Source organism: Phodopus roborovskii, unplaced genomic scaffold (assembly GCF_943737965.1).
Source record: "Phodopus roborovskii unplaced genomic scaffold, PHOROB, whole genome shotgun sequence".
In the NCBI taxonomy this organism is placed as follows: Eukaryota; Metazoa; Chordata; class Mammalia; order Rodentia; family Cricetidae; genus Phodopus; species Phodopus roborovskii.
In genome coordinates, this window is record NW_026125052.1 from 4,084,172 (window position 1) to 4,111,243 (window position 27,072).

At 48.0% G+C, this 27,072-nt stretch overlaps 1 protein-coding gene across 4 annotated transcripts; it reads left to right on the forward strand.

Annotated features, from left to right (window-relative positions):
• The first annotated feature begins 2,643 nt into the window (after positions 1–2,643).
• On the forward strand, positions 2,644–26,464 carry Septin4 (septin 4). 4 transcript variants are annotated; one of them, XM_051190528.1, is made up of 14 exons: positions 2,644–4,084; positions 4,562–4,606; positions 5,895–5,902; positions 19,363–19,659; positions 19,965–20,058; positions 20,473–20,559; positions 21,149–21,272; positions 24,675–24,809; positions 24,923–25,040; positions 25,130–25,231; positions 25,417–25,513; positions 25,605–25,767; positions 25,904–26,003; positions 26,251–26,464. In XM_051190528.1, exons 1-14 carry the CDS (start codon positions 2,659–2,661, stop codon positions 26,308–26,310), a joined length of 2,856 nt encoding a protein of 951 aa, XP_051046485.1. In that variant the 5' UTR covers positions 2,644–2,658; the 3' UTR covers positions 26,311–26,464. The 4 variants fall into 4 exon arrangements, with proteins under 4 accessions (XP_051046485.1, XP_051046318.1, XP_051046231.1 ...); XM_051190361.1 differs by lacking the exons at positions 2,644–4,084; positions 4,562–4,606; positions 5,895–5,902 and adding an exon at positions 14,222–14,388; XM_051190274.1 differs by lacking the exons at positions 2,644–4,084; positions 4,562–4,606; positions 5,895–5,902 and adding an exon at positions 16,890–17,043.
• Positions 26,465–27,072: the final 608 nt, after the last annotated feature.

A 27,072-nucleotide genomic window follows, 5' to 3' on the forward strand; every position in this document is an offset into this window, starting at 1 on the left:
GCTCTAGCAGTTAAGAGAACTTGTTGATCTTGCAGAGGAGCCAGGCTCAGTTCCCATCACCCACATGGTGGTTTAAAACCACTCTAATGCCAGTTCCAGGGGTCAGATGCCTTCTTTGGCTTCTTCAGGCATGAGGAATATGGTACAAAAATACTTATAGGCAAAATACTCATAAAATAAAATCAGTGAATCTAGTAAATGAAGAAAGAACTGTTGTTCTAATGGGGAGACACAAAGATGATGTACTATACACAGGATGTTTATTGAAGAATAGTTTATAATATTGAGCCATTGGAATAACCCAAATGCCCAATAGTAAAAGAGTGGTTTAAAAATTATGAAATAGGCTGATGGTAGCACACATCTTTAATCCCAGCACTCTGTGAGTTTGAGGCCTGCCTGGTCTACAGAGCTAAGTTCCAGGATAGGTAGGTTCCAAAGCTACAGAGAAACCCTGTCTTGAAAAACAAAAAATAAACAAACAAATATATATTATATATATATATATATATTTGTGTGTATGTGTGTGTATGTGTGTATACATATACATATATACATTGAAATAACCATAGGTGAGTTTATTTAAAATCATAGGTATGGATGAACATGCTTATGACATGAAATAATGAAATATTGTGGTAGATATAATAGTATTCTTTATATAACTTTATAACACATATGGTAAATGCAGAAAATACTTATTAAAATAGGAAAGTGATCCTTTTACATAATTTCAACTTTTTTTAATTCCTTGCAAACTCCCTTAATTTGGGGGACTAGAAAGAGTTTAAAAATACTTAAAATTCAAGTCCCTGTAGAGATTAGAATGTCATTATAATTAACCATAAACCTAATTAATTTTATCGTAACTCATTTGAAGAAAAACTAACAGAAGAAAATGGTCAGTGTGGTTCATAAAGACATGAAGGTAAGTCTTGACCTAACATCTGTAATCCCAGCATTCAGGAAGCTGAGGTAGGAGGATTACAAATTAGAGGACACCTGTGCAACACAGTAAGATTCTGTCTCAGACAAAAGAACCTTGATCTTTGAGATATAGGTATAAGGTTCCATGTGGTCATTTCTGTCAAAAGGAATGTCAACAGGAAAGGTAAGCATTTCTTTTTTATCCCCAATGGTCATTGAAATGGGAAAGTCACCCTTTGAGTAAGAAAACTTGAGAAGGAGCTTGGAGGTGGTGGCCCATGTCTTTAATCCCAGCACTCGGGAGGAAGAGGCAGGTGAGTATCTATGAGTTTGGGGACAGCCTGATCGACAGAGCAAGTTACAGGATAGCTAGGGCTGCACCGAGGAGAGAGAGAGAGAAAAAAAAAAAAAAAAAAAAGAGGAGGAAAGAAGGCGGCGGCGAAAGCGAGAAGGCCAGGGTACTTGCCTATAATTCTCACAACCTGAGAAGCTGAGGTGGAAGGATTGAGAGTTTGAGGCCAACCTAGGCTGTTTAGTGAGAACCTGTCTCAAAAGAGGAGGCTAAGAAGGTGGCTCAGCAGTTAAGAGCACATCCTGTCCTTGCAGAGGACTTGAGTTTCATTCCAGCACGCATGTCAGGTGGCTCCCAGTGGACCAACACCGACAGCTTTGGGTGTATCAGCACTCACCTGAATATACACATAGCTTAAAAATTAATATTTCCTATTTTTAAAAAGTTGGAATATAGCTTATTATGTTTAAAAAGTTGGAATATAACATGGATAGGAAGCCTTGTGTGATCTCCAACATTGCATAAACTGGACGTAGTAGCATATGCCTATAATCCCACTCCTTGAGAGGTGGAGGCAGGAGGACTAGAGATCAGAAGAATAAGATGACACAGAAAGAGCTCAAGGCCAGAGTCGGGTGTGTGCGTGCGTGCGTGCGTGTGTGTGTGTGTGTGTGTGTGTGTGTGTGTGTGATTATTTTAATCTAGCTGATTGCTAACAGGATTATTACTGAGAAGGGACATTAATATTTATTGTGTGATACTTATGAGTCAGGCAGTAGTTTCCAGATTGAAACTAAGACTCAGGTAAGAATCAGGTCCATTCATTTATGATTGAAACCAAGCTAACCACAGATCTTTACATACAGTACCACATGCTCCTGCAATGATATGAGATTTATGATTTGAGTAACCTAGGTTTTGACTCAAGAGTCAACCACACCATTCACGAAACTTGGAAAAGGCCAGAGCTCTATTTTTTTTTTTTTTTAATTCAGATGTAGCAGTTTCGAACAAAATTGGAGGTCACTTGTTAACTGTGAGCTAGCACAGAATGACTGACCTGAGTGGTGGACTTCTCTGGATGAGTCCCTGAGAATTCCTAGAAGTCAGGGAGAATAAGGAGAATTCCAAAGCCTTCCCTATGTACAAGGAAGTTCCGATTGTCTTACGAACTTGGTCAAGGGTTTAGTGTCAGGTCCATGGATAGATTTGGTTTCCATCTGGGTAGTGATTTTCTATGAGGAATTGTAACTAACACAAGATGTTTAATAGAAAGCTCATTCCTTTGTGACATCATCAGACAGATTGTAAAGAGAACCATTTAAAACACTCCGAACAGCAGCCACTTTCATGGGGGACCAAGAACAGCAGCCCTGAAAACAATGAGGATAAACACTCACGTTTAATTGGGATCCTGAAAACAAGCCAGCTGATAAAACATGGCATCTACCCAGAAGGCCACAGTCTTTCAGGTGTTGAAGACAAATAAAAGTGGGTCCAAGGTAGCAGTTTCATCACACAGAGGGGCTGAAGTTACTGCCTACACTCCTCAGCGGGGACATGGGTATATTTCCTCAAGCCAGCGGGGTCCTCCTGTCTCCCTGAGTCCTTCTTCCCACAGAAGATCTGAAGCTGCATATCTCAACACTCACTGTTCAAATTCAGACTATCCTCGATCTCTGTCCCCACAGTCAGGGCCTGGCCTCTCTACCATGTCCACTCCTAGGGGAACTGAGACCCGACCAAGAACAGAGGCAAGCCGCCATCGCTCTCCTCATCGAAAGAACCAGTCAGTCCAGACACAAACTTACCATCTCTCAGGAGGGCATCGGAATGTCAGTCCACTGAGGGAAGAATCAACACGAAGATGTGAGAACAAGCCAGGCCGTGACCCTGGCTACCATTCCTCTTTGGCTACTGATGGCAAATACCGTCACTTGATTTTTATTAGTGAAAAAGAGGAGGACCCACCTTCCAAAGTCCAGAACCCCCAGGGGGTTAGAGTACCCCGTAGAATTTCCATTCACCCAAAGGACGAAGCTATACAAACAGAGCCCACCCGAAGGATTGCCGAGGTCAAATCTTCAAGAAATGTCTCAGAGCATGGCAATCGTGTCACTAGTGACCATCAGGCAATCCTTAGAAAGACCCCTACCCAGGAACCAGAAATTGGTCCTCCCAGCTCAATTCTTTCAGAACCTAAGCAAAAAGCCATGAAAGTGTCATCAGGCCTCAAGCTTTCTGTTCTTAGAGATTTAGATGGGGCACCTCGAGTTCCTTTGCGTTCAGATCGTTCAGTCTATATTGAGAACAAGCCCTCATCAAAGGTTTTAATATCAGAAATGGAGCCCACTGTGAGGTCTCCAAACAGAGACCGTGAGAGTGGGCGCAAGGTGACCATCTCCCCAGGAAAACAGTCCGTACAACAGTCACCTCATCGAGTGACAGTTCGAGCAGCACCTGAAGGACACTATAGATCTCCCCTGTATTCAGAGCTCTCGCCGAAGCCCTCCACCCATGCAGAACTGGAGTTGACCCCTCGACCTTTGCCCCCAAGGTCCTTACCTAGGTATGGGCCTGGTTGCTCATGGTGGGCCTTACTGAATCCTAAAGTTGAAACACCCCCAAACCAGCCATCAGTATTTGATTTTGAACCTACGTCCCCTCCTCCCCTAGACCCTTTAGAGTCATTTTTTGAGATGGACTCAAACCCTTTCTGTGAGGATCTGGTGTTCCAGAGAGAAAAAGTAAGCCTACCATGTTCACCAAAGGAGTCTCTGCATCGAGTACCATTGACAGAAGTGCCAAAGACCCTGAAGTACACCAACAAACAACCCATTCAAGGGTTCAATGCTTTCTTCCTGGGTATGTGATGGAGCAAAGTGCCCAGGTGCAGCCCACATTCAGTGCAATAGGACATTGGGGTGGGCAGGAAAGCACCCCCTCTTCATTCTGGGCCCCAAGGCTGCCTTCCTGCTAGTGTCAAGCTGCTTCTATCTCTGAGCTCAGTGCTCTGTGCCTTGGCTGCCAGCTTCTCTGAGCTCCAGGCTAATGACATCAATGCAAACAGTTAAATCTGGAGTTGGGCACTACCTCCAACAGGCAGTGCAGCTTAACTCTTCCATGGAAGATAGAGAGCAGATTGCTGGGTCAGAAGAAGACTCCTCATAGTGTAAATAAAGACCTGAGACAGGTTGAGGGATATTAGAAACAGTAAGGGCCTTAGGTTAATATCCTGATTTCAAAGTAGAGGAGGTCAGGCACACATGGGACTGTGTCTCAAAGGGCCAAGGGGTGGGTGACATTGCACAGGCAGGAAAAAGAAGTTCCTGTTACTTTCAGATGTTTCTGAGGAAATGTACAACCGGATCCTCTGGTGGCTGAAAGGTCTGTGTTCCCCCTTCTTGTGGGGGCTGGGGAATGGGAAGGGAGGGTGAGAGGGTGGCCACCATGCCTGTTTTGTATCATTAAGTCCTTCAGGAAAGTTAATGAGTAGGGTTTAGACCCTCAATTCTGTTATGAGTTATCCCTTTGGGAATGTGAACCTTTTTCAACAATGAGTTCTGATGAGAACTCACTTCCTGGAAGGAGAACAACATAAACCCTGTGGTCCTTAAACTTAATCTCATCTATCCTATGTTGGGTTTTTGTTGTTGTTGGTTTGTTTTTTGTGACAAGATCTTGTTATGTAGCCTTGCCTGGCCTTGACCTTGCTATGTAGACCAGGATGGCCTTGAATAGAGATCTGCCTGCCTCCAAAGTGCCAGGACTAAAGGCGAGTACCACCATACTCAGCTTCTATCACATCTTTAAAGATTTACTTGATGTGTATGGGGTCTTTTGTCTGCATGTATCTCTGTGCCAATGAAGGACAGAAGAGGGCATCAGATCCTCTGGAACAGGAGTTACAGACAGTTGTGAGCTGCTATGTGGGTGTTGGGAATTGAATCTGGTTCCTCTGCAAGAGCAGCAGCCACTGCTCTTAGCCACTGAGGTATCTCTCTAGCAACCTATTATGTGTTTTAAAGAAACAAACCACCTGCTTTGAAGTCTTGCCCATTCCTGACTCCATAGTGCCACACTAGTCAAGAGTTCAGAGCTCTTTTCGAGCCTAGCCTCCACTTGTTGCCCTGGTAGGATCTCTGAGCATGCTCACCCTTCCCCTCTCCACACCACTGGGGCTTGCATTCACCTCTGCAATCATTGGCATCCTCTCAGGTCCTTCTGTTCCTTTTTATTCTTGGCCACTGGTGGCATGGGAGTGTGAGGATCAGACCTCAAAGAGCGAGTGTGCCTTGGTAGCAGAGAATTCTTGCTGGAAGAATTATGGCATGATAAGCTCCTAGCCTATAAATGGGACACAGGCCAGGGCTCTGGTTGACATTCCTCGGGAGGAGGGAGTCCTATGAACTCAATCCTAATCCTCCTCCCATTTGTTGGGTCTGACCAGTGTGGGCTGCTTTATATGAAAAGCATCATGAACACTCAGTAAATGTAAATGTAGCTGCTGTTTTTCAGGACGTCTGGGGCCCCAGGAAGGGACTTGGGTTGGGATATGCCCATATCAACTGGACATCTTTAGTAACATTCTCTTTTCCCCTTCTTGTTGACACTTTGTGAATTCCATTTGCTGCCCCCCTGGAAATGCCTGGCTTCTACTTCTTTGTTATGACAGATGAGGAGGTAAGAATCCCTCTGGGAAGTAACTTTCAGACCAGTGTCCCAACCCCTTATCTAACTCCTACTCCTGTTGTCTGATGGAAGGGGATGTGGAAGGAGACAGAACTGCAACATGTGTTAAGGTAGGCTGTTCACTGCACAGAAGGGCACTGTGTTGCACCCAGGGATATTTGTACAAAAGTGTTACACGAGCTAAAGTTGCACCTTTGAAGAGAGAGAATAAAGCTCTTTTGCCCAGTGCTCTGTGGGAATATGGGCAGCTATGGACTGGGTCATTCCCCATCTGGCTCTTTGCTCTCCTGCCTAGCGTGCTTCAGAAAGGGGTTGCCTCTCTGGGTTACACACTGAGTCTTTGAGTTGGAGAAGCATGAAGTGGGCTCTGTTCTTGGCAGCTCTGCGTCCTAAATTTGGCAGTGTCCTGATTTTGCAGTGCATTTACTACTGTTCCTTTAAGTACTTGTGCTCATCTTGGTCCATGTTTGATAAGATGGTCAAAGCTCTTTCTGCCTCCGTTCTTTCTTGGACCATATTTGTTTCTCACCCAAAGCCTAGCAAAGGCTTCTCGTGAACCCATCCATGGCTGACTGACCCACTATGAACAAGACTTCAGATAGAAAAGGAGTGGAGACAGCAAGAGCTCAGAACAGCTGAAGGGAGGTGTTCAGGAATGCAGTTACTGCCCCCTCTGCTATGAGTTCTTATCCAGCCTCAGGCCTGAACTCAGCTGTAGGTGGGAGCAGCCATTTTTAGAGACTCTCTAAGCAAAGCAGTAAGTCCCTCTTTCCTCTGTGTCCTCCAGTCCCGCCAGCTCCTTCATTCCATAGACAGCTTTTTAATCAAGGGTGTGATACTCTGCCAGGTACTAGTACACACACACACACACACACACACACACACACACACACACACACACACGCCAGTTCTTTGCTTTGAGATCCTGTCTACACAAATGGGGAGATAAGACATGGATAGGAAAAAAAAAATAACAATATGTACTCGTCTGTGCTCAAATACTCCAACAACAAACGTTCTGAATGAATGGTCTTGGAAGGGCTTAAGAGATGGGGAGTCAGGAGGAGGGTAAGTAGAGGGTGCTTACACCCTCCTAACAAAGCCACAGAGAGATAGCTTAATACAAATGTATACCTTTGGGAAGGGGGACTGTCGTCTTTGGTTCAGGATTTGATGTCTGTGACTGAGCAAGCTCCTTTCGTCTTCCCCAGCCCCACCCCCATTTCTGTGCATCTTGTTTTAGTTTAGGAAGTCAAAAGCCTTGGCAGCCTAGTGACTTCTTCCCAAAATAGCTCTTATCCTGTCTGGATAATTACAGCTCTTCAGCCCTGTTCAGCAGCAAAGCTGCTCCCCAGAAGCTGGGACAAGAAGGCTCTCAGGCAGCTGGGCTACCACTCTTCTCTGGCTCTCTGGAAGCAGGGTTTGGATAGAGTTGGGCAAAGTAGTCTAGTCTCCATGAAAAGCCAGCTTCCCCAGTCTGTCCTTTCAGGTTATGTAACCCTTAGGCAGTCCTAGGATGGAGACTCCACCATGGTCCTAGTGTGCATGGTTCCTCTGATTTGGGAATGCTTGACCATAGAGACTGTTCCAGATTCCATTCCCAGCAGGAACTCTCTAGTGGCTTGGCCCCAGGAGCTGGCTCGTGAAAGACATATAAAAGGACTCATTTTATATGCCAGATTCAGTCTCCTTTGGTGTAAGAAGTGGGGTTGAGAGATGCATTGCATCCTTGGATTGGAATGATAGGGTCCTAGTCTCTTCGAAAAGACTGTGATAGATCAAGGGCAACATTCCTAATGTGTGTGTATTAGCAGAATCTCAACAAGACGGTCCTACAGGGCCTTCAGTGGGCCAGGAAAATGGCCTTCTCCTTTGGGCTATGGAGTTCCTGGAAATAATGCAGCTCTTAGTACAAAGGGCAGCAATACCTCTGATGGACAGGTCTACTCCAGCCCCAAGATCATCTGTCTACAGGATACCTAACCCGCTAGCCTCTGGACTTGACATCTCAGGCTATCAGAGGATGAAGTGGTTTCTTCTTTGCTGTATCTATCAATTATGCAAAAATCCAACTCTGGAAATTAGGGCAGGAACCAGAAGATGCCATTGCAGTGGCACTCAAGGCAAACTGGAGATGTCTTCAGGGTAATACATCCGGTTGATCCCTGGAGGACAGGGTGATCAGACTCCTGCTGACTTCTGTACCCTGAGGATGTTCGGCTCTGAGGCACTCTATTTACAAAGGAAAGCAAGAAGTCTCTTTGAAACTCGGGAGTCCCCATTCAGGAAGATGGGAACAGAATCCTAGAATGTAAACTATTTGAAAGGAATCCTGGGAACTCCCTTTCCCCATTCCTCTGGCTTCCTGTGGAGGCTAGTGTTGAAAGCATAGAGCACTGGGAGTGACAATGAGGCAGGACAGTCTCAGAAGGCTTCTCACAGCAGCTTGACCACCCCACTACTCAGCTTCTTACCCTCTCAGGGCCACCTTGTTTCTTTTCAGCTACCATGGGCAGCCAGTTCTGGAGCAGGATGAACAGCTGGGGACTTCTGACCCATGACTAATTTGGGGACAGGTTAGGTTGACCAACTTAGAAGGGTTTATTACTTAAAAGTCCTGCTTTCCATGAACCCTCCTTATTCTGGACAAGCAAAGACTCATGGAGCATTCTACCCCAGCACTGACCTCTGGAGAGGAGGGAGTTGAGGGGTGGTTTCCCAGCTTCACCCTGAGACCCTGGCAACTTACTCTTAGCCTGTTGTGATGAGGGCAGGAAAATGTGATTCCTCCCTGGCTTTGATGGTGGAACTGAAGCTGAACTTAGTTTTTGTTGTTCAAGTAATCTCACACAGGCTCATACATTCTGGACTTCCTAATATGTTTTTCTTTTATGTTAATTTATGGGTATAGGTATTTTTGCCTGGAAGTATGTCAGTGTACCACATTTGTGCCTGTTAACCCTCGAAACTAGAAAAAGGCATCAGATCCCCTGAAATGGGGCTACAATATGGTTGTGAACTACCCCATGGGTGCTGGGAATCAAACCTGGGTCCTCTGGAAGAGCTCTTAACCATTGAAATATATCTCCAGACCTTCACTCCCTCCCATTAGTAGACCTTGAAGAGCTAATTGCCTTCCTGACTGGACTCCACTGTCAGTTTTAGTGATGTTTGAGATGGTGATTTTAGCAAGGGGAAAGACAGTGGGCTTAGGTAGATAAGGAACATTGGCTTCAGGGGGTAGAGTATTACTTGATTGAGGAAGAAAAGTCTTTAACCCAGAAGCCACCCTGGCAGCTGTTCAGCCTGAAGGCCGCTGTCAGGGCCAGCAGAAATGGCCATATCCCTTCACCCCCTGCTCAGCTGCCTCTGGTTCAGCTGCTGGGAGGGGAGCAGCAAGACAGCTGCTCCTCAGGGGCTGAAACAAAGGCTTGGAGGAGGGGAACAGAATGTGAATAATGCCTCTTAGTTCCTGAGAGAAGCCCAGCTCTGAGACTTGACCTGGAGAGGCCAAATCTGTTCCTTGGTAAACCCACCATAGTCAAAGTCAGCTAAGTCCAGACAGTATCTGTGTGGCTTTTCTTGGGAATGTGGGTTGGTTGGTCTAAGACCAAGACCTGGAAAGCTGACCCCACAGGTGGCTGTAGTATATTCCAAAGTCACTTGAAGGCATTACTCTGGTATTCTTTGCTCCCATCTCTCTATGGCCATTACCCATGGACACTCCTAATCCTTTGGAGGAAAACATTTGAAACAGCCACAGTTGGCAGCAGCTGGTTGGGTGTTGATAATGTCCTCATTTGCAGATATAATAGCTGCTATTCATCTTTACCATATCGTGTTACTAAATATTTAGAGCAGACTGTGGAGTAGACTTCTTCCTCTCCTTCACAGATGAAGAAACTGGGGATCTGGGCTTTGTCAAAGCTGAGAACACCAAGGAGCATCCCATTCTGGGATTCCACTGTGCAGTCCAGATATTCTTCTATAGCTGCATCTTCCTGAGAAGTACCTTTTCAATGTTTCAGAGACATCAAGAACTGTGAAAGGGATGGTGTTACTAGGGCAACATTCATGTCTCTGCATATGAGTTATGAGGCTGAGAGGTAGCCTGTGCTCGAGAGCAGACAGAATGAAGGACAAGTGATGGGTCAATGAAATAGAGAGCCTCAAGGCTTGTCTGTGCACTACAATCAGAATGGAAAACTAATTAGTGCATTTTTTTTTTTTTTAGTCAGTCCATATTGATTGGCCAGCTCCCCGAGGGGGGCGGGCAGGGCCCAGGTTACCATCCCATCACATATTCTCTGTCTGGTCCCTGGATAGAAGTCAACAGAGGTTGAAGCACACTCTAGCCCTTACAGGGCTTTTGCTTAATTTGGGAGAGAATACTATACAGGCAGGGCACTTGAAAGGGTGTGGACATCCGAGGACAAACAAGGTCTAATGAAATGAGTCAGCACATCTTCTAGCACTGAAGCATTTAGGAAAGGCCAGGGTGGGGGGAATACCTTGTCTCAGTATGACAAAAAACTTGGTAAATAAGTTCCTAAAGACTGAAGGGCAATAGAAAATCAGTGACCTGAGGATTGTGGGAGGTATTTAAAGAAGCTGGGAAGACTGAAGGAAGCTCTTGGGAGAGTCAGCCCTTTGAGGGAGTGATAACATCAGAAGGCCTGCAAGGCCTTTCCCACCTGGAACTTGTGTGTCTCAGAGACCAGAGACAAGAGTTGGAAATTCCTGCTTTGTTGAAATGGCTGGCTTTTAGCTTAGGGACTGCTCGCTGTGGGGAGCCACATAGCAGGTGCCAAGAAACAAAATAATCCCCAGCCTTGCCACCGCATCTCAGGCCTGTCCCAGGGACACGAGGCTGGGTGGACTAGGACAGTGGTGGTGGGCTTAAGGAGTTTTGTTTTTTTGTTTTTGTTTTTGTTTTTTTTTTTTTTTTTGGTGTGTGTGTGTTGTTTTGTTTTGTTTTTTGGTTTATCTGTTTTGTTTTGTCATTTTTTGTTTTTTGAGCATTGGAGGCTGTCCTGGAACTTGCTCTGTAGACCAGGCTGGCCTCCAACTCACAGAGATTCCCCTGCCTCTGCCTCCCAAGTGCTGGGATTAAAGGTGAGCGCCAACACCACCACCCAGCAAGGAGTTTTGTTTCTTGCCTGTATGCAGACTTACTGAGGTTTCCTTGAAAGACATATCCCAGCTCTTGGGTTCCACCAGAACTCTTACTGTGTCTTCAGTAAGTCATTCATGATAGAAGGGAGACACAATTTGTTCTTGGACCACTTACAGGAAAGTGCTGATGAGAGGCAATAGTGGCCTTTGTTTATCACACAGATCTGAAATACTGGCTTCCTGTAGTAATCATTTTTCATGTTGGACTTGAGCTTAGGTCCTGGCTCCCCCTCCCCCCCCCCAGCCTCCTTACTAAGCTGCTGTGCCATTTCCAACCTTCATCTGTGAGTGGGTAGAAAAGACACAATAGAGGAAACCAGGAGGTTTTCTGTACAGGACTTAGGGTAGCAGGTTAGAGCTGTGACTGCTGGCTTGAGTTTCTCAGGGAGTGATGTGGTCCTTCTGTGCCTAGTTACATGTCTGTTTTCAAGATATCTGGCTCTCCAAACTAGCAGTGCCCAAGAAACTGTACTCTCAAAAGTACCCATGCTGCTTACCCTGATGAGTGTTGAATTTCAAGGGAGACTCAGATTTCTAAGAGCTGTAAGGTGTGAAGGCAAGGTTGGCCAAGCCACCTGACAACCAGAGGTGGGAAGAATGCTCTTAGCCATCATCAGTGCCTTATGCAAGATTGTCTCCATCTGGCCTGGGCTGCACTGCTGACCACATATGTATCCTGCCCCGATCAATACTGATAAAAAGCAAGAAATTGTGGGGAGGATCCATTTTCCTTCAGTGAGAGAAACAGGAAACAGAGGCCCAGGAAGATCAAGCTCACACAGGGTCTTTTGAATGCTACAGGATAGCAATACAGGCCTATGGAAGTGGAATGGCTTAGCCTATCTTCAGCTGTTAATTCACCCTTGTACCATGGTTATAAAGGGCCTGTGTACCATCCAGAACCAGGTTTTTTGGCTTGGATCTGGGTCTAAGGCTTCTCTTGGAGCCTTTCTCAAAGCAACCTGGCACCAACATGTCTCAAGACATTTAGGACTCCGGAGCCTAAGCAGCAGGTACTAGAAAAGAGCTGTGGGAGTCAAGTCTCAGCTGAAGATAAGCTAGCTGAGCTGCCCTTTGAGATATTTCTGGGTCCACACTTAGAGTGGGTTAGGGCTAGGGTTTGGTAGACTTGATGATAAAGGGAAATACGACTTTGTGGTTAGACCTGCCACTCCCTCCTCTTTAAACGTGTTTATGTATGTGTATGTATGTGTACTTGTGGAAGCCAGGCCAGAGCTTTGCCTTGGGTGTTGTTCCCCAGGACAGCCACCCCTGTTTTGTTTTGTTTTCCAGGCAACATCTCTTACTGGGATTAGGACTTATGAGTTTGGCTACCCTGGCTGACCGGTGAGCTCCAGGGATCTGCCTGTCTTTACCTCCCTGGTGTTAGGATTACAGTATGCCACCACACCCAGCATTTTATGTGGATTCTAGAGATCAAACTCAGATCTTCAAGCTTGCACCACAAGCACTTTATAGACTGACCTATATCATCTCCCCAGCCCAGGGTCTGTTTTCTTTGACACAGAACTTGATAGACTGACCTATATCATCTCCCCAGCCTGAGGCCTGTTTTCCTTGATACAGACTTTTTCCCCACTCCCACCCACATGACCAGAAAGACTGACATGTGTCTTACAGGTGTGTGCTAGTGGCCTGGGGCTGTGTGTAGCCCAAGGTTGACACTCAGATGTTACAGCAATAGCAGCTGCTGCATCTGTAGACAAGCTGCAGACCCCCACCATGTCCCTTGGGGTCTCTCTCAGTCTTCTCATGGCCACACTTCTGCTTTGCTCTTGTTGTCTTCCAAGGCAGTGGTTCTCAACATGCGACCCTTTGGGGTCACATATCAAATATTTACACAATTCATAATAGTAGCAAAATTACAGTTATGAAGTACCAAATTTTATGTTGGTTTTGTTTTGCAAGACAGGGTTTCTCTGTGTATCCCTGGCTGTCCTGGAACTCACTCTGTAGACCAGACTGGCCTGGAATTCAGAGATCCCCCTGCTTTTAACTTGTGTGTGCTGGGACTAAAGGCATGCACCATCATCTCCCAGCACAAAATAATTTTGTGGTTGGGGCCCCCACAACGGAGAAACTGTATTAAAGGATCACAGCATGAGGAAGGTTGAGAACCAGTGCTCTAAGGCCTACAGAAGCACACAGCACGACACGCTGGTTGGACACTGCATCCTCTTTGAGAATGCCAGAAAGAACAGTCAAAAACCTAGAAACCATCTCCTTTTACTTGCTTATGTTTTGGGGTGAGAAGTGAGGCTAGTTGCCCAGTCTCCTAACTAGAAAGGTTTCTCTTCAGCCCACTGGCATTTGTACTGCCCCCTTATTCAGGCAATGGCCAGTCAGTCAACCTGCCCTTGGGGAAGGGCTGGGGGGTGGGTCAGGAAACCTCCACAGGAGCCTGGCCAGTTCAGACCTACTTAACTCAGGAAATCCCTTCCCAACTCTGGGTTCCCAAGCATCTCCCTTCAGCTAGCTGCTGCTGTGACCCTTCTGACCTTCTAATGCTCCTAAAGCTGCTGGGGCATTCGTGGGTGGCCCTGCATTTCACCTGCTTTGGTGGGTTATTCCTGGCTGGTCTTTCTAGAGGCCCTCCACACTCTGCTTTGCTTCAGGCAAGGCTCCCTTTCTCTCTTAGAGCCATTCTGCCTCTCCCAGCAGATGATCCCTGGATAATTTAGGCAGCGAAGCCTCTTTAATCTGGGGTCTTGAACAAAAAGGAGCCTGCCGCTAACCTATGTCTTTTTCACAGCTTGAGTGGAGGTGGAGAGTGTCTGACATTTACCTCTTAGGAGATGTAGTGTGGGTATGAACAGTGAGTAACGTGGATGTTCTTGTTGAATCTCTGGGGGGTAACTAATACTTTCTCTCCAACTCTTGCCACAACTCGCCCTCCCTGTGCAAAGGCAGCATCTTCCAGGGATGCCAAGTGGGTGGTTTATTTTTCTCTGGGGAGTGACTCGAGTTCCTACGGTGCAGCATTGCCTGGAGAGACTATTCTAGAAAACAAAAAAAAAAAAAACAACAACAACAACAAAAAAACAAAAACAACAAAAGCAGCCCTGGGCTTCAGGAGGAGCTCAACGTAGGCAACCGCCGAGGCTGCAGAGGTACAGGCCCCGCCCAGGGCCCGACTAGCCCCGCCCCACCCCGCCACCAGAGGTCCGCACTCTGCAAGGCTAGTGGGGGCCCGCGGTGCAACGAGGTAGGCGCGCAGCTCCCACCGCCGGTTTCTGGGGCGCTGTCCAGGAGGAGCCGGCCCGGCTAGGGCTGCAACCATGGTAAGGAGAGCGGGCATCCGGAAACGCAGGGCCTGCCACTCCCGGGCGACTCCGAGGGGACGCACGGCGCTGCAGCCCTGGCTGGGCAGGGCGGCTGGGCAGGGCGGGAGGTACTGTCCCTGGCTCCAGGTTCAGACTAGGCACTGCTGGCGCTAGGCGCTGCTTCGTTGCTTTCAAGTTATTTCTTCTGAGCTGGGCTGCTTTCAGCCCGCCGCGACCCCCACGGTGCTGCCCAAGGTCTTGGAAGGAATAGGTCAGTTCTGTAGGAGGTGCAGTGGTAGTCTCTGGTGCTAAAGAGGACAGCGCTGACAAGGATGGTAGGGGGATAAGTATCCGCCCTTGTCGGAATCAGCTGTGTTACCTGGATGACCCTTCCTCCTTCACCTACTCCTGGTGCAATGACCAGCACCAACTTCCTTCGGAAAACACAGAGGAAACATAAACACTGCCTGTCTCTCTAAAAGGGATGATCCACATCCTCTGGACCTTTCTCAGAGAGGAAGAAGAAAGCCCAGTTCACCATCGTGCAGGGGCGCCATCAGCTCTACCCCTTTGCCTCCCAGACCAGAACCTTGGGAAACATTTCTCCTGCTGCATCTACCCTCTCCCTGCAACTAGGTCTCTCTGCAGTGTGTGGGGGTTGGGGTGTGTGTGTGAAGGGGGGGGGGGAACTCATTCCTGCCACCTGCTTGTGAGAAAAGAAGCTATTACCCCAGATAAAAGTTTTCAACCCTTGGCTCTGGATACCAGCTCTTCTGCTGTTGTTACCAGATCCTGCCAGAAACGCAATGTATGGGTGTCACGGCTTCCAGGCCACACACCATCCTCTTCTTCCAGACTTTGTCTTCTGCATGGGGAGGCACAAGCTGTTTACAGCAGGAGGGGATTGGTGATCAGCCCACAGGGCAGGATGTTGGCTGTGAGCAGCTGCCAAAAGGGAACTCTGGGCCCTGTGGAATCAGAAGCTTCCAGGTCTAGAGAGGCCAACCTTTTGGGCTCTTGTCTCTCAAGCTGTGTCTAGGCAGAGGCCCAAGTTTTGGTCAGGAAGTATTAGTGGCCCTATGACCTACTCCAAAGGGGTTCCTGGGAGAGGCCAAGTAGTGTTTGTCCTTGCCCCAGTCCCCCACCTTGTTCCCACATGGGAGATGGACAGACTGATTGTTCCAAGACAGAAGAAGCCTGGGGAAGCACTGATTATCCCCAGGGCTAAACCCAGCAGGAATCAGGGGGCCTTTTTTTCTGCCACACACTAAGTTCAGTTCAACTGAGGTCTTTGAGCTTTCAGCTTGGCCAAGGCCACTCTCCTCTTTCCTAAATAAAGATACCCCAACACTACCCAGATGTCCGGTTTCAGGCCTCTGCCCTCATAACCACCAGCAGAGTGCTTGGAATGACTGGCTCATGTCAGGCCACACTTCTATGTTGCATCTTGTCAATGGAGGTCTGAATCCTAGCTTCTTTGGAAATCAGTGGGGAGACCTCCAGCTGAAGAGCTCCAGGAAGTTAAAATTTCCACAAGAAAAGAATGATGACAGGACAGTTTTAATGACTATTCTGTGACTTGAGATGCTCCTCATCTTCAAATCTGCTTGAGGTATTTGTTACCTGGGAGCCCTTTCATTCCCCAGCTGTCCTGGTGGCAAGGGAAAGCAAGGACATTAAAGCCCTAAAATTAAGTTGCTAGTCAGGCTTACAAGGGATTTCTGCCCCAACCAGAAACACTGACTCCAAGTGGAATGCTCCATCCCTGCTAAGTCTCCAATCTAAAGCAGGTCTGAAGCCTCTGGGATGCCAGCCTCCTTTGATTTGAACCCATGTTCCCCAGAGTCCAAGTATCCTAGAGATCCTGTGGAATAGATGAGGTAGTAGGATAGGTCCTCATGAGTCTAGAGGGCATGTGTCTTTGGACGGCTGGAGTCCATGGTGCCAAGTCCTTTGTGGCGAGCAGTTTTATGGACAGTGGGACAGCAGCTTCTTCTGGTAGGGGAAAACAAAGGGACGCTTGGGAAGAAGAGTGGGGCCATTCCCATGGAACCAAAACTCAGGGAATTATGTGCATTTCCATCCCTTTTTAGTTAAGGTAAAAAGGGTCGAAGGGATTGGAATCTTTGGGGATAGGTTCCTTGGGTGGCTGTCCCCATGTAATGATGGGCTAGGTCACCTTAGTGACCTGTCCTCAGGCAGGCTCCAGTGTCCTTAGGGGTTAACAGGAGAGGCTAAGTGGGTCAAGCCTATGCTGCAGACTTACTGGGAGGTTGGTGCCGTGCCCACCAGGATAGGAAGCAGGCAGGCATCATGGGTCAGCCAATCAGAGGAGGAGGGAACTGTACAGAAACCCAGTGATCCTGCTGCAGCTGGGCTGCCCTAGGAGGGTGGGAGCCCAGGAAAGGGGAGGGGGGAGAGGGGGTGGAGAAGAACATTCCACAGGCTTTTTTGGCCCCTGCCAGAGACAGAGTAGGGTCAAAGAAAAAGGGGGAAGGAACAAGCCAGGAAGCCAGATGACAACAAGAGCATCAAGACAAGGCTGTGTGAGGACCTCTGCCTGGAGATAAAATTAGACCTAGAGCTTGCTGACAGGGTTGTGAAGTGTGGGGCATGGACCATTCACTGGAATGGCAAGGGAACTCTGTCCCTGAGGACGGGACTGAAGCTGGGGTAAGATGGTGGGTGCTTGGGGAGGTGGGTAGACCTAACTGGTCTTCCACTTGGCCTTGAACAGCATAGGAGTTCAGCATTGGAAAACAGTTTAGTCCCTGGCAAAGCTAGGGGAGGTGGATAGACAGACAGACAAAGAACTTAGTGCCTTAAACTCTTTGTCTGGAGCCCCTTGGCCCCATCCATGGTGATGTACAGTCAGGTCTGGCGGGGAAGATGGTGGTGCCCAGGTTGCCGTAGCTCTGCTGGAAAACTGGGGGCTTAAGATTCCCATCAGTGCTTCCCGTCTTCCTTCATGCTGTCCTTCTGCCCTGTGCCCTGGAGAGAACATAGTCCTTTCTTAAATGCTTAGCAAGATCCCCATCCCCAGATCAACTTCGGGGTACTGTGGGGTGGTGCAGGAAGATTTTCTGGAATTCCCCAGACTCATTGGCTGCCAAACAACAAGACCCGCTCCCTCCTTTCTCTGCTGCAGTGTAATTAATTTGGCCAAACTGGGACACTCTCGAGAGTGAAAGGGGCAACAATGAATCATTATGCTAAATCAACAAGCATAAACTCAGTTGTATGGTTGCCCCACTGGACCTTGGATATAATGGGTGAGAGAGGCCTATATAGTAAGGCTTGCCTAAGCATAGCCTCTTGGGGGCACTAAGGCCCACAGGCTAGTTCCAGTTTCCTCTCTCATGTCCAAGCAAACCCTGAAGACTGGTGATCAGTCGGTGTAGCAACCCACATCATACCAGACATTTCCCCCTAACATCCCTTTCTCATCTTTTTTAGCCTACACCTAGCGGTGTGCATGTCTGTCCCTTTTACTTCTGACCTTTGTAAAAGGTCTATGCAGGAAGACTATGGCCATCTTATCTCTTCTACTCTAGCTGAGACTTCACAGTGGTCCAGGGTAGCCCCACTGGCTTGGCCAATCCCCAGAGGGTGACTCAGCCTCTGCAGCTAGCCCTTGTCCATTGTCTGGGGGTGGCACATGGGTGTTGTGAGGCAGGGATGAGCCCAGCACTGCCAGGCACTCCACGAAGAATACTGACCCCATAAGGAGAGGGGAAACTCTTGGGAAGCTTATAGCTATGGGGGACTAAGGTCAAGAGCAGGAGAAACCACTCACCTTCCATGTGGAACAGGCTTCTAGAGAGAAGTTACTGAATTCTATCAGCAGTCCACATCTATGGTTCACCCATGAGGCTGGAACCTTCCTGTACTTCTGAATTCATGAGTTCAGGGAAAATGGGCAAGGATGCAACTAAGTGGTCCCTTCCTAGATGTTGCTCCCAGTTTATGGTACATTTTTAGAGTAGAAAATCTTCAGCCCTCCCAAGTTTTTCAGTGCGCTCTCTCTCTCTCTCTCTCTCTCTCTCTCTCTCTCTCTCTCTCTCTCTCTCTCTCTTCTTCCTCCTCCTCCTCCTCTCTCTCTCTCCTGTCTGTCTTTCTTTGGTTTTTCGAGACAGGGTTTCTCTGTCTAACAGCCCTAGTCATCCCGGAACTTGCTCTGTAGACCAGGCTGGTCTGGTACTCACAGAGATCTTCCTGCCCTGCTTCCCAAGTGGTGGGACTAAAGGCGCGCGCCACCACCCCCTTCCATCCCCCCCCCCCACAACCCTAGCTACTGTGTTTTCTTTATCTGCTCTCGCCTGGCTGTTCTTAACTTCCCTTCACATTTAGTTTCCACTGAGGGTAATGGTTATTCTTCAGTTCTGGGGTTCCATGCCAAATTTGAATGTGGTTCAGCATTTGAGGGTCTGTGAGCCTAAATCTTGGCCAGCAAACCTGGAAAACAGCCCCTGCAATAGAATATGCACCTCTGTTCCCAGGTCCCTTACCAGCAGTGACAGAGGCACTGAACCTGCTATTGGCTTTTTCTTGCTTAGAGGATAAGCCCCCTCTCTCCGCCCTGCCTGCCAGTGTCCATGCCCTTTCCTGATGCTACACTCTTCTTGAGCAACACACTCAGGTCTTAGGCCTCTGCTTCTCTCCCTCTTACTCAGTATGATTTCTTTGCCTTTGGGTCAGCTGCTAGCCCCTGCCTAGGGCAGACCTCCAGACATGGCAGCCTCAGTCAGTGTTAACCTGCTAGGAGGACAGGGCTCTGTAGGGCTGTCCTCTGAGGTCCTTTCCAGTCTCTTAGCTTGGGGATGCTAGTGAGCAAGTGTGTGATGATAGATATGAGCACTTCTTCTGGCTTTGCACTGTCTCTTTCCCTTCTAACCACAAGTACTTCTTTCCTTTTCGCCTTCTGCCTTTTGCCTCCATCTTCCCATCCTGCTCCCTCCTGTCACTCCCGCCCACTCTACCCCAAACCCCCAGATCAAGCATTTCCTGGAGGACAGCAGTGATGATGCCGAACTCAGCAAGTTCGTGAAGGATTTCCCAGGAGGCGAGCCCTGCCATCCATCGGAGGCCAAGACCAGGGTGCCCAGGCCCCAGATCTCGGAGCCAAGGCCCCAGTCCCCAGAGCTCTGTGATGATGACCTGGAGTTTAGAGCCAGCTTGTGGCCCCAGCCCTCTGAGAGCCAGCAATACTTCTGTGCCCCAGCCCCTCTCAGCCCTTCCTCCAGGCCCCGCAGTCCATGGGGCAAGCTTGATCCTTATGATTCCTCTGAGGTAGAGACTCCAGCCCTGCCTTTGCCATTCAGTGGGTGGGTGCAGAAAGACCCTGGGAGGGCACAAAGAAAGCCTGGGGTAGGTGTGTGGATATGTGCATATGCATCAAATGTGTCCATTGGGCCTTTGTGTGTGGATCAGCCCCGGCTCTAAGGCTTCTGCCTTGAAGTCAGAGCAGGGACTGTTGACCTGGCCAGTGGCCTTGGATGGAAGCTCAAAGGGTAGGGCAAGGACCCAGAAGAGATGAGGAAGGCTGAGGATGGGAGCTGCTTCTAACCCTGTGATTATGTCTTCCTGTCCACCAGGATGACAAGGAGTATGTGGGCTTTGCAACTCTCCCCAATCAAGTCCATAGGAAGTCTGTGAAGAAAGGCTTTGACTTTACGCTCATGGTGGCAGGTAGGAAGGGGCAAGGCTGGGCTGGGCAAGGGCTGTTTCAGGTGGAATTGACGTGTCTGAAGAGTACATGGAGAGAAGGAATGAGTTGCAAATGACTGTGCTTTTTTTTTTTTTTTTTTTTTTTTTTTTTTTTTTTTTTTGTAAAGTCATACAAAGCATGGCCAAACTGTGCAGAGTTGGGGGAAGAGGAGATGGGAATGGTGCACTTACAGTTTCTAGTATTTCCCCCTCTCATGCTACCATGGGCAGTCTCTTGACTTCATTCAAACAAGATGGCTGTGCAAGCTTCCTCTCAGTTCTGAATGACTGTGCTTTGGTTGACGTAGTTCCTAGTGACAAACAGCAGTTTGCCCCAGATCTTCTTCAGGTGGACCTCACCTTCTGACTTGGTGCCTCTGTCTTGTCTCCCATCAGGGGAATCTGGCCTGGGTAAATCCACTCTTGTCAACAGCCTCTTCCTCACTGACCTGTACAGGGATCGGAAACTCCTCGGTGCCGAAGGTAAGGGAAGGAGAAAGGAGTGGACCCCTCAGGTGCTGGAGGTGGGGCCCTCCCTAGCATGCTGGAGGCCCTGGCTTCCTAGAGAGACATATGGCTTCTTCCCATAGACCTGTCTGGCCTGGCGGTTCACCACCCGGCTCCCTAAAGATCGGAGTGCTGTCCTGGGCCTTTAATCGTAGTGCTCAGGAGGCAGAGGCAGGCCGATCACTATGAGTTCGAGGCCAGCCTGGTCTACAGAGAGGGTTCTAGGCCAGCCAAGGCTACCCTGTCTCTGGGGGGGTAAGATTTGGGTGATGAAACAGGGCAGGGACCAGAATCCTGATCTTTGAATGAGTTTCTGACCCCTAAAGGATTCCAGGAATCCAAGAAAAAAGCCTGGAGCAGAGAGGAGGCTGGGGCCAGAGCCAACAGCCACCGGCATTTCCTGTGTTGGGAAATGTGTTTTTTGCTGGTTCCCAGGGAACAGGCCCTCAGGCGCCTGGGGGTGAAAAGGGAGGCAGTCGGGGTAGCAAAGCTAGCTGGGGTGGGCAGGTTGTTTTGGCTGGGCAGGACCATGCCCTTGCCCTAGCCTCTTTCCCCTCTTCTCCAGAGCGGATCATGCAAACTGTGGAGATTACTAAGCATGCGGTGGATATAGAAGAGAAAGGAGTCAGGCTGCGGCTCACCATTGTGGACACGCCAGGCTTTGGGGATGCAGTCAACAACACAGAGTGGTATGTCTGACCAAGTCCAGCCCCAGCTGCCCCTGTCCCGCCCACTTACTGCATGCATCTACACAGGTCACACAACGGTCACAGACATAGATTTGCTAGGAGGAAGAGGTCTGTGACCTTACTGGACAGCCGGATTCCTTTAACTGGACAGCTGTCTCTTCTGTAAGTGCGGAAGGATTGGAATGGATGGTCTTATTTATTTATTTTTGAGACAGACTTACTATATAGGCTAGGCTGGCCATGACCTCAGAGATCTACTTCCCAAGTGCTAAGATGATGATGATGATGATTATTGACAGGGTCTCTTGTTATATAGCCTGGAACTCACTATGTAACTCAAGCTAGCCTTGAACTCAGCGGTCCTCTTGCATTAGCCTCTCAAGTGTTGGGACTGCAAGCATGCACTGCTGTGCTCAGTCCCAGATAGAGGGTTTGTAGTATTCTTCCCGGTTCTGACATACAGTTCTGTGGAGTTTGTGAGGACATAATGTGAAAGCCTCAAAAGAGCAAACACCTGTCAACACATGTAGGTGCAACACAAACACCATCACCCTCTTTTCTTTCCTTTCCACAGCAGTTATTTTAGATGCTGCAAACAAGTCTTGTTGAAGGGGAAATGAGGGAGGTGTGAAGGAAAGCAAAGCAAGAGCAAAGGGGAAGACTAGCAAAGGGAATGGCAGGTGGCATAGCGAGGCACCATTGTAATCTCAGTACTTTCGAGCTGGGGGCAGTCTCAGCCATGTTGCCAGCCTGTGCTATATGAGACGGTCTCAAAAACAAAACAAAACAAAACATAGTAAAATAAAAAACATCTGAAAGTTAGGGGAGGGGTGGAAAGAAGAAAAAGACGGCACTCCGGGCATCCTTTGGGCTACCTAACAAAAGAAAGGAGGTTTTGACACCTGGTCCTCAGGTTTTCAATCTCAGACCACACCATCAACCCTGCTGTGTCTCCAGATGCCAACTACCAGTCTTGAACCTTCTCAATCTCCATAACTGTGTGCACCGATACACACACACACACACACACACACACACACACACACACACACAGCTTTTGTTTTGTTTTGTTTTGTTTTTCATGAATTAGAGGGATGCTTAGGTAATGAGCACACATAAGAGAACAGGTGCAGGGAATGAACCAAAATAGGCAGGAGAAAAGGGCAGTGAGTCTGATGAAGAAATTAAGCAGGTCGCACCCAAGAGCATAAATCTTGATTGGCATTTAGCACTGCATGATCTTGAACTAATTGGTTGCATTCTCTCTCCTAATGGAAAAAAAAACCAAAACCAAAACCACTAACAAAAAAACATCAGCCATTTCCACATCATCTGATTGATCGGAAAAGAGCCCAGAATTAAGCCTGTGCATTTGAGCAGTAGTAACTGCAGGGCCAGCAGCAAGATTTGTGGGTCCTTTTGTTCATAATTATGAGAATTTCAGTATGGTAAGAACAACAGGAGACCAAGTGCGGTCTTTCTGAGTGCAGATTTCTGTATGACTGCACAGGCTATATACCCATGGTGTTTGCCCTAGATAACTGTCTCACAGGCTAACGAGACCCTCACAGACATTTCTTAGCCCTCATCACCTGCTTTATTGTTTCAACATGTGGCTATCCTCAACAGATAACTGGTTCATCATCAACTTTTGTCTGAGCCTTGACTGGATGGCCATCTCTCAAATTCTTGCTACAGCTCTGTGCCAGTTAGTGGTACATGGTCTTGCGGTTTCCATCAATGTTTCTGATAGGCTGAGGAGATGCTATATTGTCATCATCTTTCCTGCTCTAGCAGTATATCTGAGCAGACAAGCTTGTTCTGAAATCCTAATCCAAACTAGTACCTGGTTTCTACTGTGGCAGGTACCACTTTCAATCAACTTACCTCCTTTTACTTTTAATAAATAATTTCAATTTTAGTAAGAATTCCCTTTCAATAAGTTTCCAGACAATTGTACTTCTCTGTTTGTAGTGTACCCCCATAGATACTAATTTAGTTAACCTGCAGGGATTCATGGAGCATAAACATACAAGGTGGACATTTTCAGGGATTCAGAGCAAACATGAATGACCCTCACTCCTGAGATTTGTACAGCCTGTCAGTAGTGGGGGGGGGGGCAGAGGGAGCGCCATTTTGTAATGAGTTGTGTCCATCAGATAACAAATGAGTGGGTCAGGCCATGAGTAGTTGCTGACACTGAGCTACAAGTCACAAAGCCAAAGTCACAAACTCAAGTGGTAGAGAATTTACTAGCCAAATAATCTGGAGCAAGTCTCTCACAGGATCCAGATTTAATTTCTTTATGTAGAATGAGAGTGCTGAGCCCAAAGTGCTGCTATCATCATGACAATGGGGATTAACCTAGATAATAGAAGAGCAAACGACCTGAAAAATGAAGTTTTCAAAACACACACTCTTATGGGAAGGGGGCCATTGTTTAACCATGGGGATAGAGTCTGAGAAACACATTATTAGGTGGTTTCATCATTGTATGAAATAGAGTCTGCTAACACAAACCCAGATGTCATAGATCAGTTACTTGACATGGCCTCTCAAGGGCAAGAGACTGAACAGAAGATGGATGAGGCTGCTGCTGACAAAACACAGCAACTGTTTTACAATAAACTTTTCTTGTAAGTAGAAAGCATACACTAGAGTACACTGAATGAAGTACTGGCCATCTGTCATCACTTACTGATTTAGATTTGTGTGTGTGTGCTGTACTGTCAGTGTACAAAGTGTGAGTTTGTGTCCTGGGATTGAATTCAAGTCACTAGGCTTGTGCGGCAAGCATTCTTACCAACTAAGCTCTCTTATCAGCTGCGTGTGCTGCAGTTTTATATGCCCGACAGCACATGTAACACATAGGTGCTATGTTGTTATGATGGCAATGTTTTTTAGCTCAATCATCATCTTGTGGGACTAATGAAATAATATGGATTCAAAGCTGATTGAAACATTGCTTCATTGTGGTTGATTGCACGTAGTGATATACACATGGCTGTGGAGAGGAGAGTAGTGTACGCTGCTGTAGTCAAAGAAACATTTATGGGAGGACTGGGTCTTGGATAAGAAGGATGAAAGGGCTTGGAGAGGCAAACACTCCAAGGCCAGACTGTGTTGACTTATGGTTTCCCTGTTTTCCAACTGGTATTCACCTGCTGCCACTCTACTATTTTTACTTCTCTGCCTGGTCCCCGTTCAGCCAACTTTACTCATCAAACTAGTATTTATTGAACTGCCTGTGTCCCCAGTCTAATTTTCTACTGAGGTGTGAAATACTCCCATCCTACCCAGGCAGTTCCCCCAAAGAGTAATAAAGAAAGCCTGAGCAAAACAGCCAGAGTTCACCAGGCAGCCCCCACTCCCAGTTTCTCTGCTTGTTTGTCCTTGCCCCAGCTGGAAGCCTGTGGCTGAATACATTGACCAGCAGTTTGAACAGTATTTCCGAGATGAGAGTGGCCTGAATCGCAAGAACATCCAAGACAACCGGGTGCACTGCTGCCTGTACTTCATCTCACCCTTCGGCCACGGGTATGGTCTGAGCCTGAGGCTCCTGGCACCACCGGGTTCTACTAAGGGAACAGGCCAAGAGCTCCACAGGCAGGGCTACCACTAGCAGGTGGTCACAGATTCCTGTTCCCCAGGCTCCGGCCACTGGATGTTGAATTCATGAAGGCCCTACATCAGCGGGTCAACATTGTGCCTATCTTGGCTAAGGCAGACACACTGACACCTCCTGAAGTGGACCGAAAGAAATGCAAAGTGAGGGGAACTGATGGAGGGAGGGAGTTAGGTGGGCTTCTAGAAAAGATGGGGTACCCAGAACTGTGGACCCCTCATCTGTTTGCCAGATCCGAGAGGAGATTGAGCACTTTGGGATCAAGATTTATCAGTTCCCAGACTGTGATTCTGATGAGGATGAGGACTTCAAATTACAGGACCAAGCCCTAAAGGTGGGGCCACCCTAGGGCACCCCTTTCCCAACTTGTGTCTGCTGGGCAGAAGAGGGGAGTAGAATTCTAAGTACAGACTGTTGGGGTGGCAGAAGGACCCTTTCTTCTTAGAGAACAGCAGAAGACACAAGTGGAAAGGACAGGTGATAACAAGGATGCTGACCGGCCACCATAACTTCTTTTAGGAAAGCATCCCATTTGCGGTGATTGGCAGCAACACTGTGGTAGAAGCCAGAGGGCGGAGAGTTCGGGGCCGGCTCTACCCTTGGGGCATAGTGGAAGGTAAAGCTCTGAGCTTGTGACCAGAGTGTCCTTGCCCTTAGAGGCGCTGTTTCACCCATGACCCTGGCTGACTCCTAGCCTTGCTATGCAGTGGAAAACCCAGGTCACTGCGACTTTGTCAAGTTGAGGACAATGCTGGTGCGTACCCACATGCAGGACCTGAAGGATGTGACCCGAGAGACACATTATGAGAACTACAGGGCACAGTGCATCCAGAGCATGACCCGCCTAGTAGTAAAGGAACGGAATCGCAAGTATGACCAGAAGCCAGGGCAAAGCTGGCCAGGGAAACCCCAAGTCCTCCCCTTATTACTCTACAGGCCCCAGGCTTCACTCAAGTTGGTGCTGGGGTCCCCCAACCTTACTACCCTCCTTTCCCCCTCCCTTCAGCAAACTGACAAGAGAGAGTGGTACTGACTTCCCTATCCCTGCTGTCCCACCAGGGACAGATCCAGAAACTGAGAAGCTGATCCGAGAGAAAGATGAAGAGGTGAGAGCAGTATGCTGTGGCTGTCAGCCTGGGACGCCCTGTTTGATAATTCTCAGTGTCTCTTGGGAATAGAAAGACCCTCCTGGCTCTGGTACACACGTGGGGTGTTGAGCAGTTCCGCCATTTCCATCATATATAGGGGCTACCATGGCCCCAGACTCAAGGGGTTAGAATCTGGGGACACTTCCCCAATACAATAAGACCCTCCCTATCAAACACCTTGTTTTGATGTATGTGCCTATTTCAGCTGCGGCGGATGCAGGAGATGCTACACAAAATCCAAAGACAGATGAAGGAGACTCATTAGCAGGCTTTTGAACCTGAGTATTTAAAACTCTTCTTCCTGCCCATGCCAACCCTTCCCTGCTCCAGCTCTGCTCAGGCCCCTGCAGCTACTACCACTTCGCCTTATATCCCTGCGGACTTCTCAGAGACTCAGAGGAAATAAACTTTAATCTATATGTGGCTTTGAGTGTCTGTATCTATCCGCTCCCGTTTGCTTGCTTTGTGTGCATTGGTGTCAAGGTGTCGGATCCCCACTGGAATTACAGTTGTGAGCTGTGGGTTCTGGGAATTGAACCCAGGTCCTCTGGAAGAGCAGTCAGTGCTCTTAACCGCTGAGCCTTCTCTCCAGCCCCTGAGTCAGTTTGAAAGGCTGATGATACTGGTTTCTGGCTTTTGTAGGAAACAGCTTGCCCTATTGTTCTTATTGGCCATTTCTATTCTGTCTCCATTATCTGGGCCCCAGTCTCCATGTCTATTCTGTCTCCATTATCTGGGCCCCAGTCTCCATGTCTCCCACATACAATACCTTCATTTTGTAGCTGCTCTTGGGAAAACAGAGTATTAACTACTACATGGCAACCTCCACTTTCCTGTTCCCCCCCCCCCAGATTTGGATATGTATAATTAAGATCTAAATTCCAGTACAGAAAACAAACAAACAAACAACAACAACAACAAAAACACATCACTGTCCCTAGGAGTTTAGGACCAAGCTTCTGCTAGGTTACAGACCCTGATTCCAGATCCTGGGGCTGAAACAGTGAAGCCAGGAGAGGTTTCTATT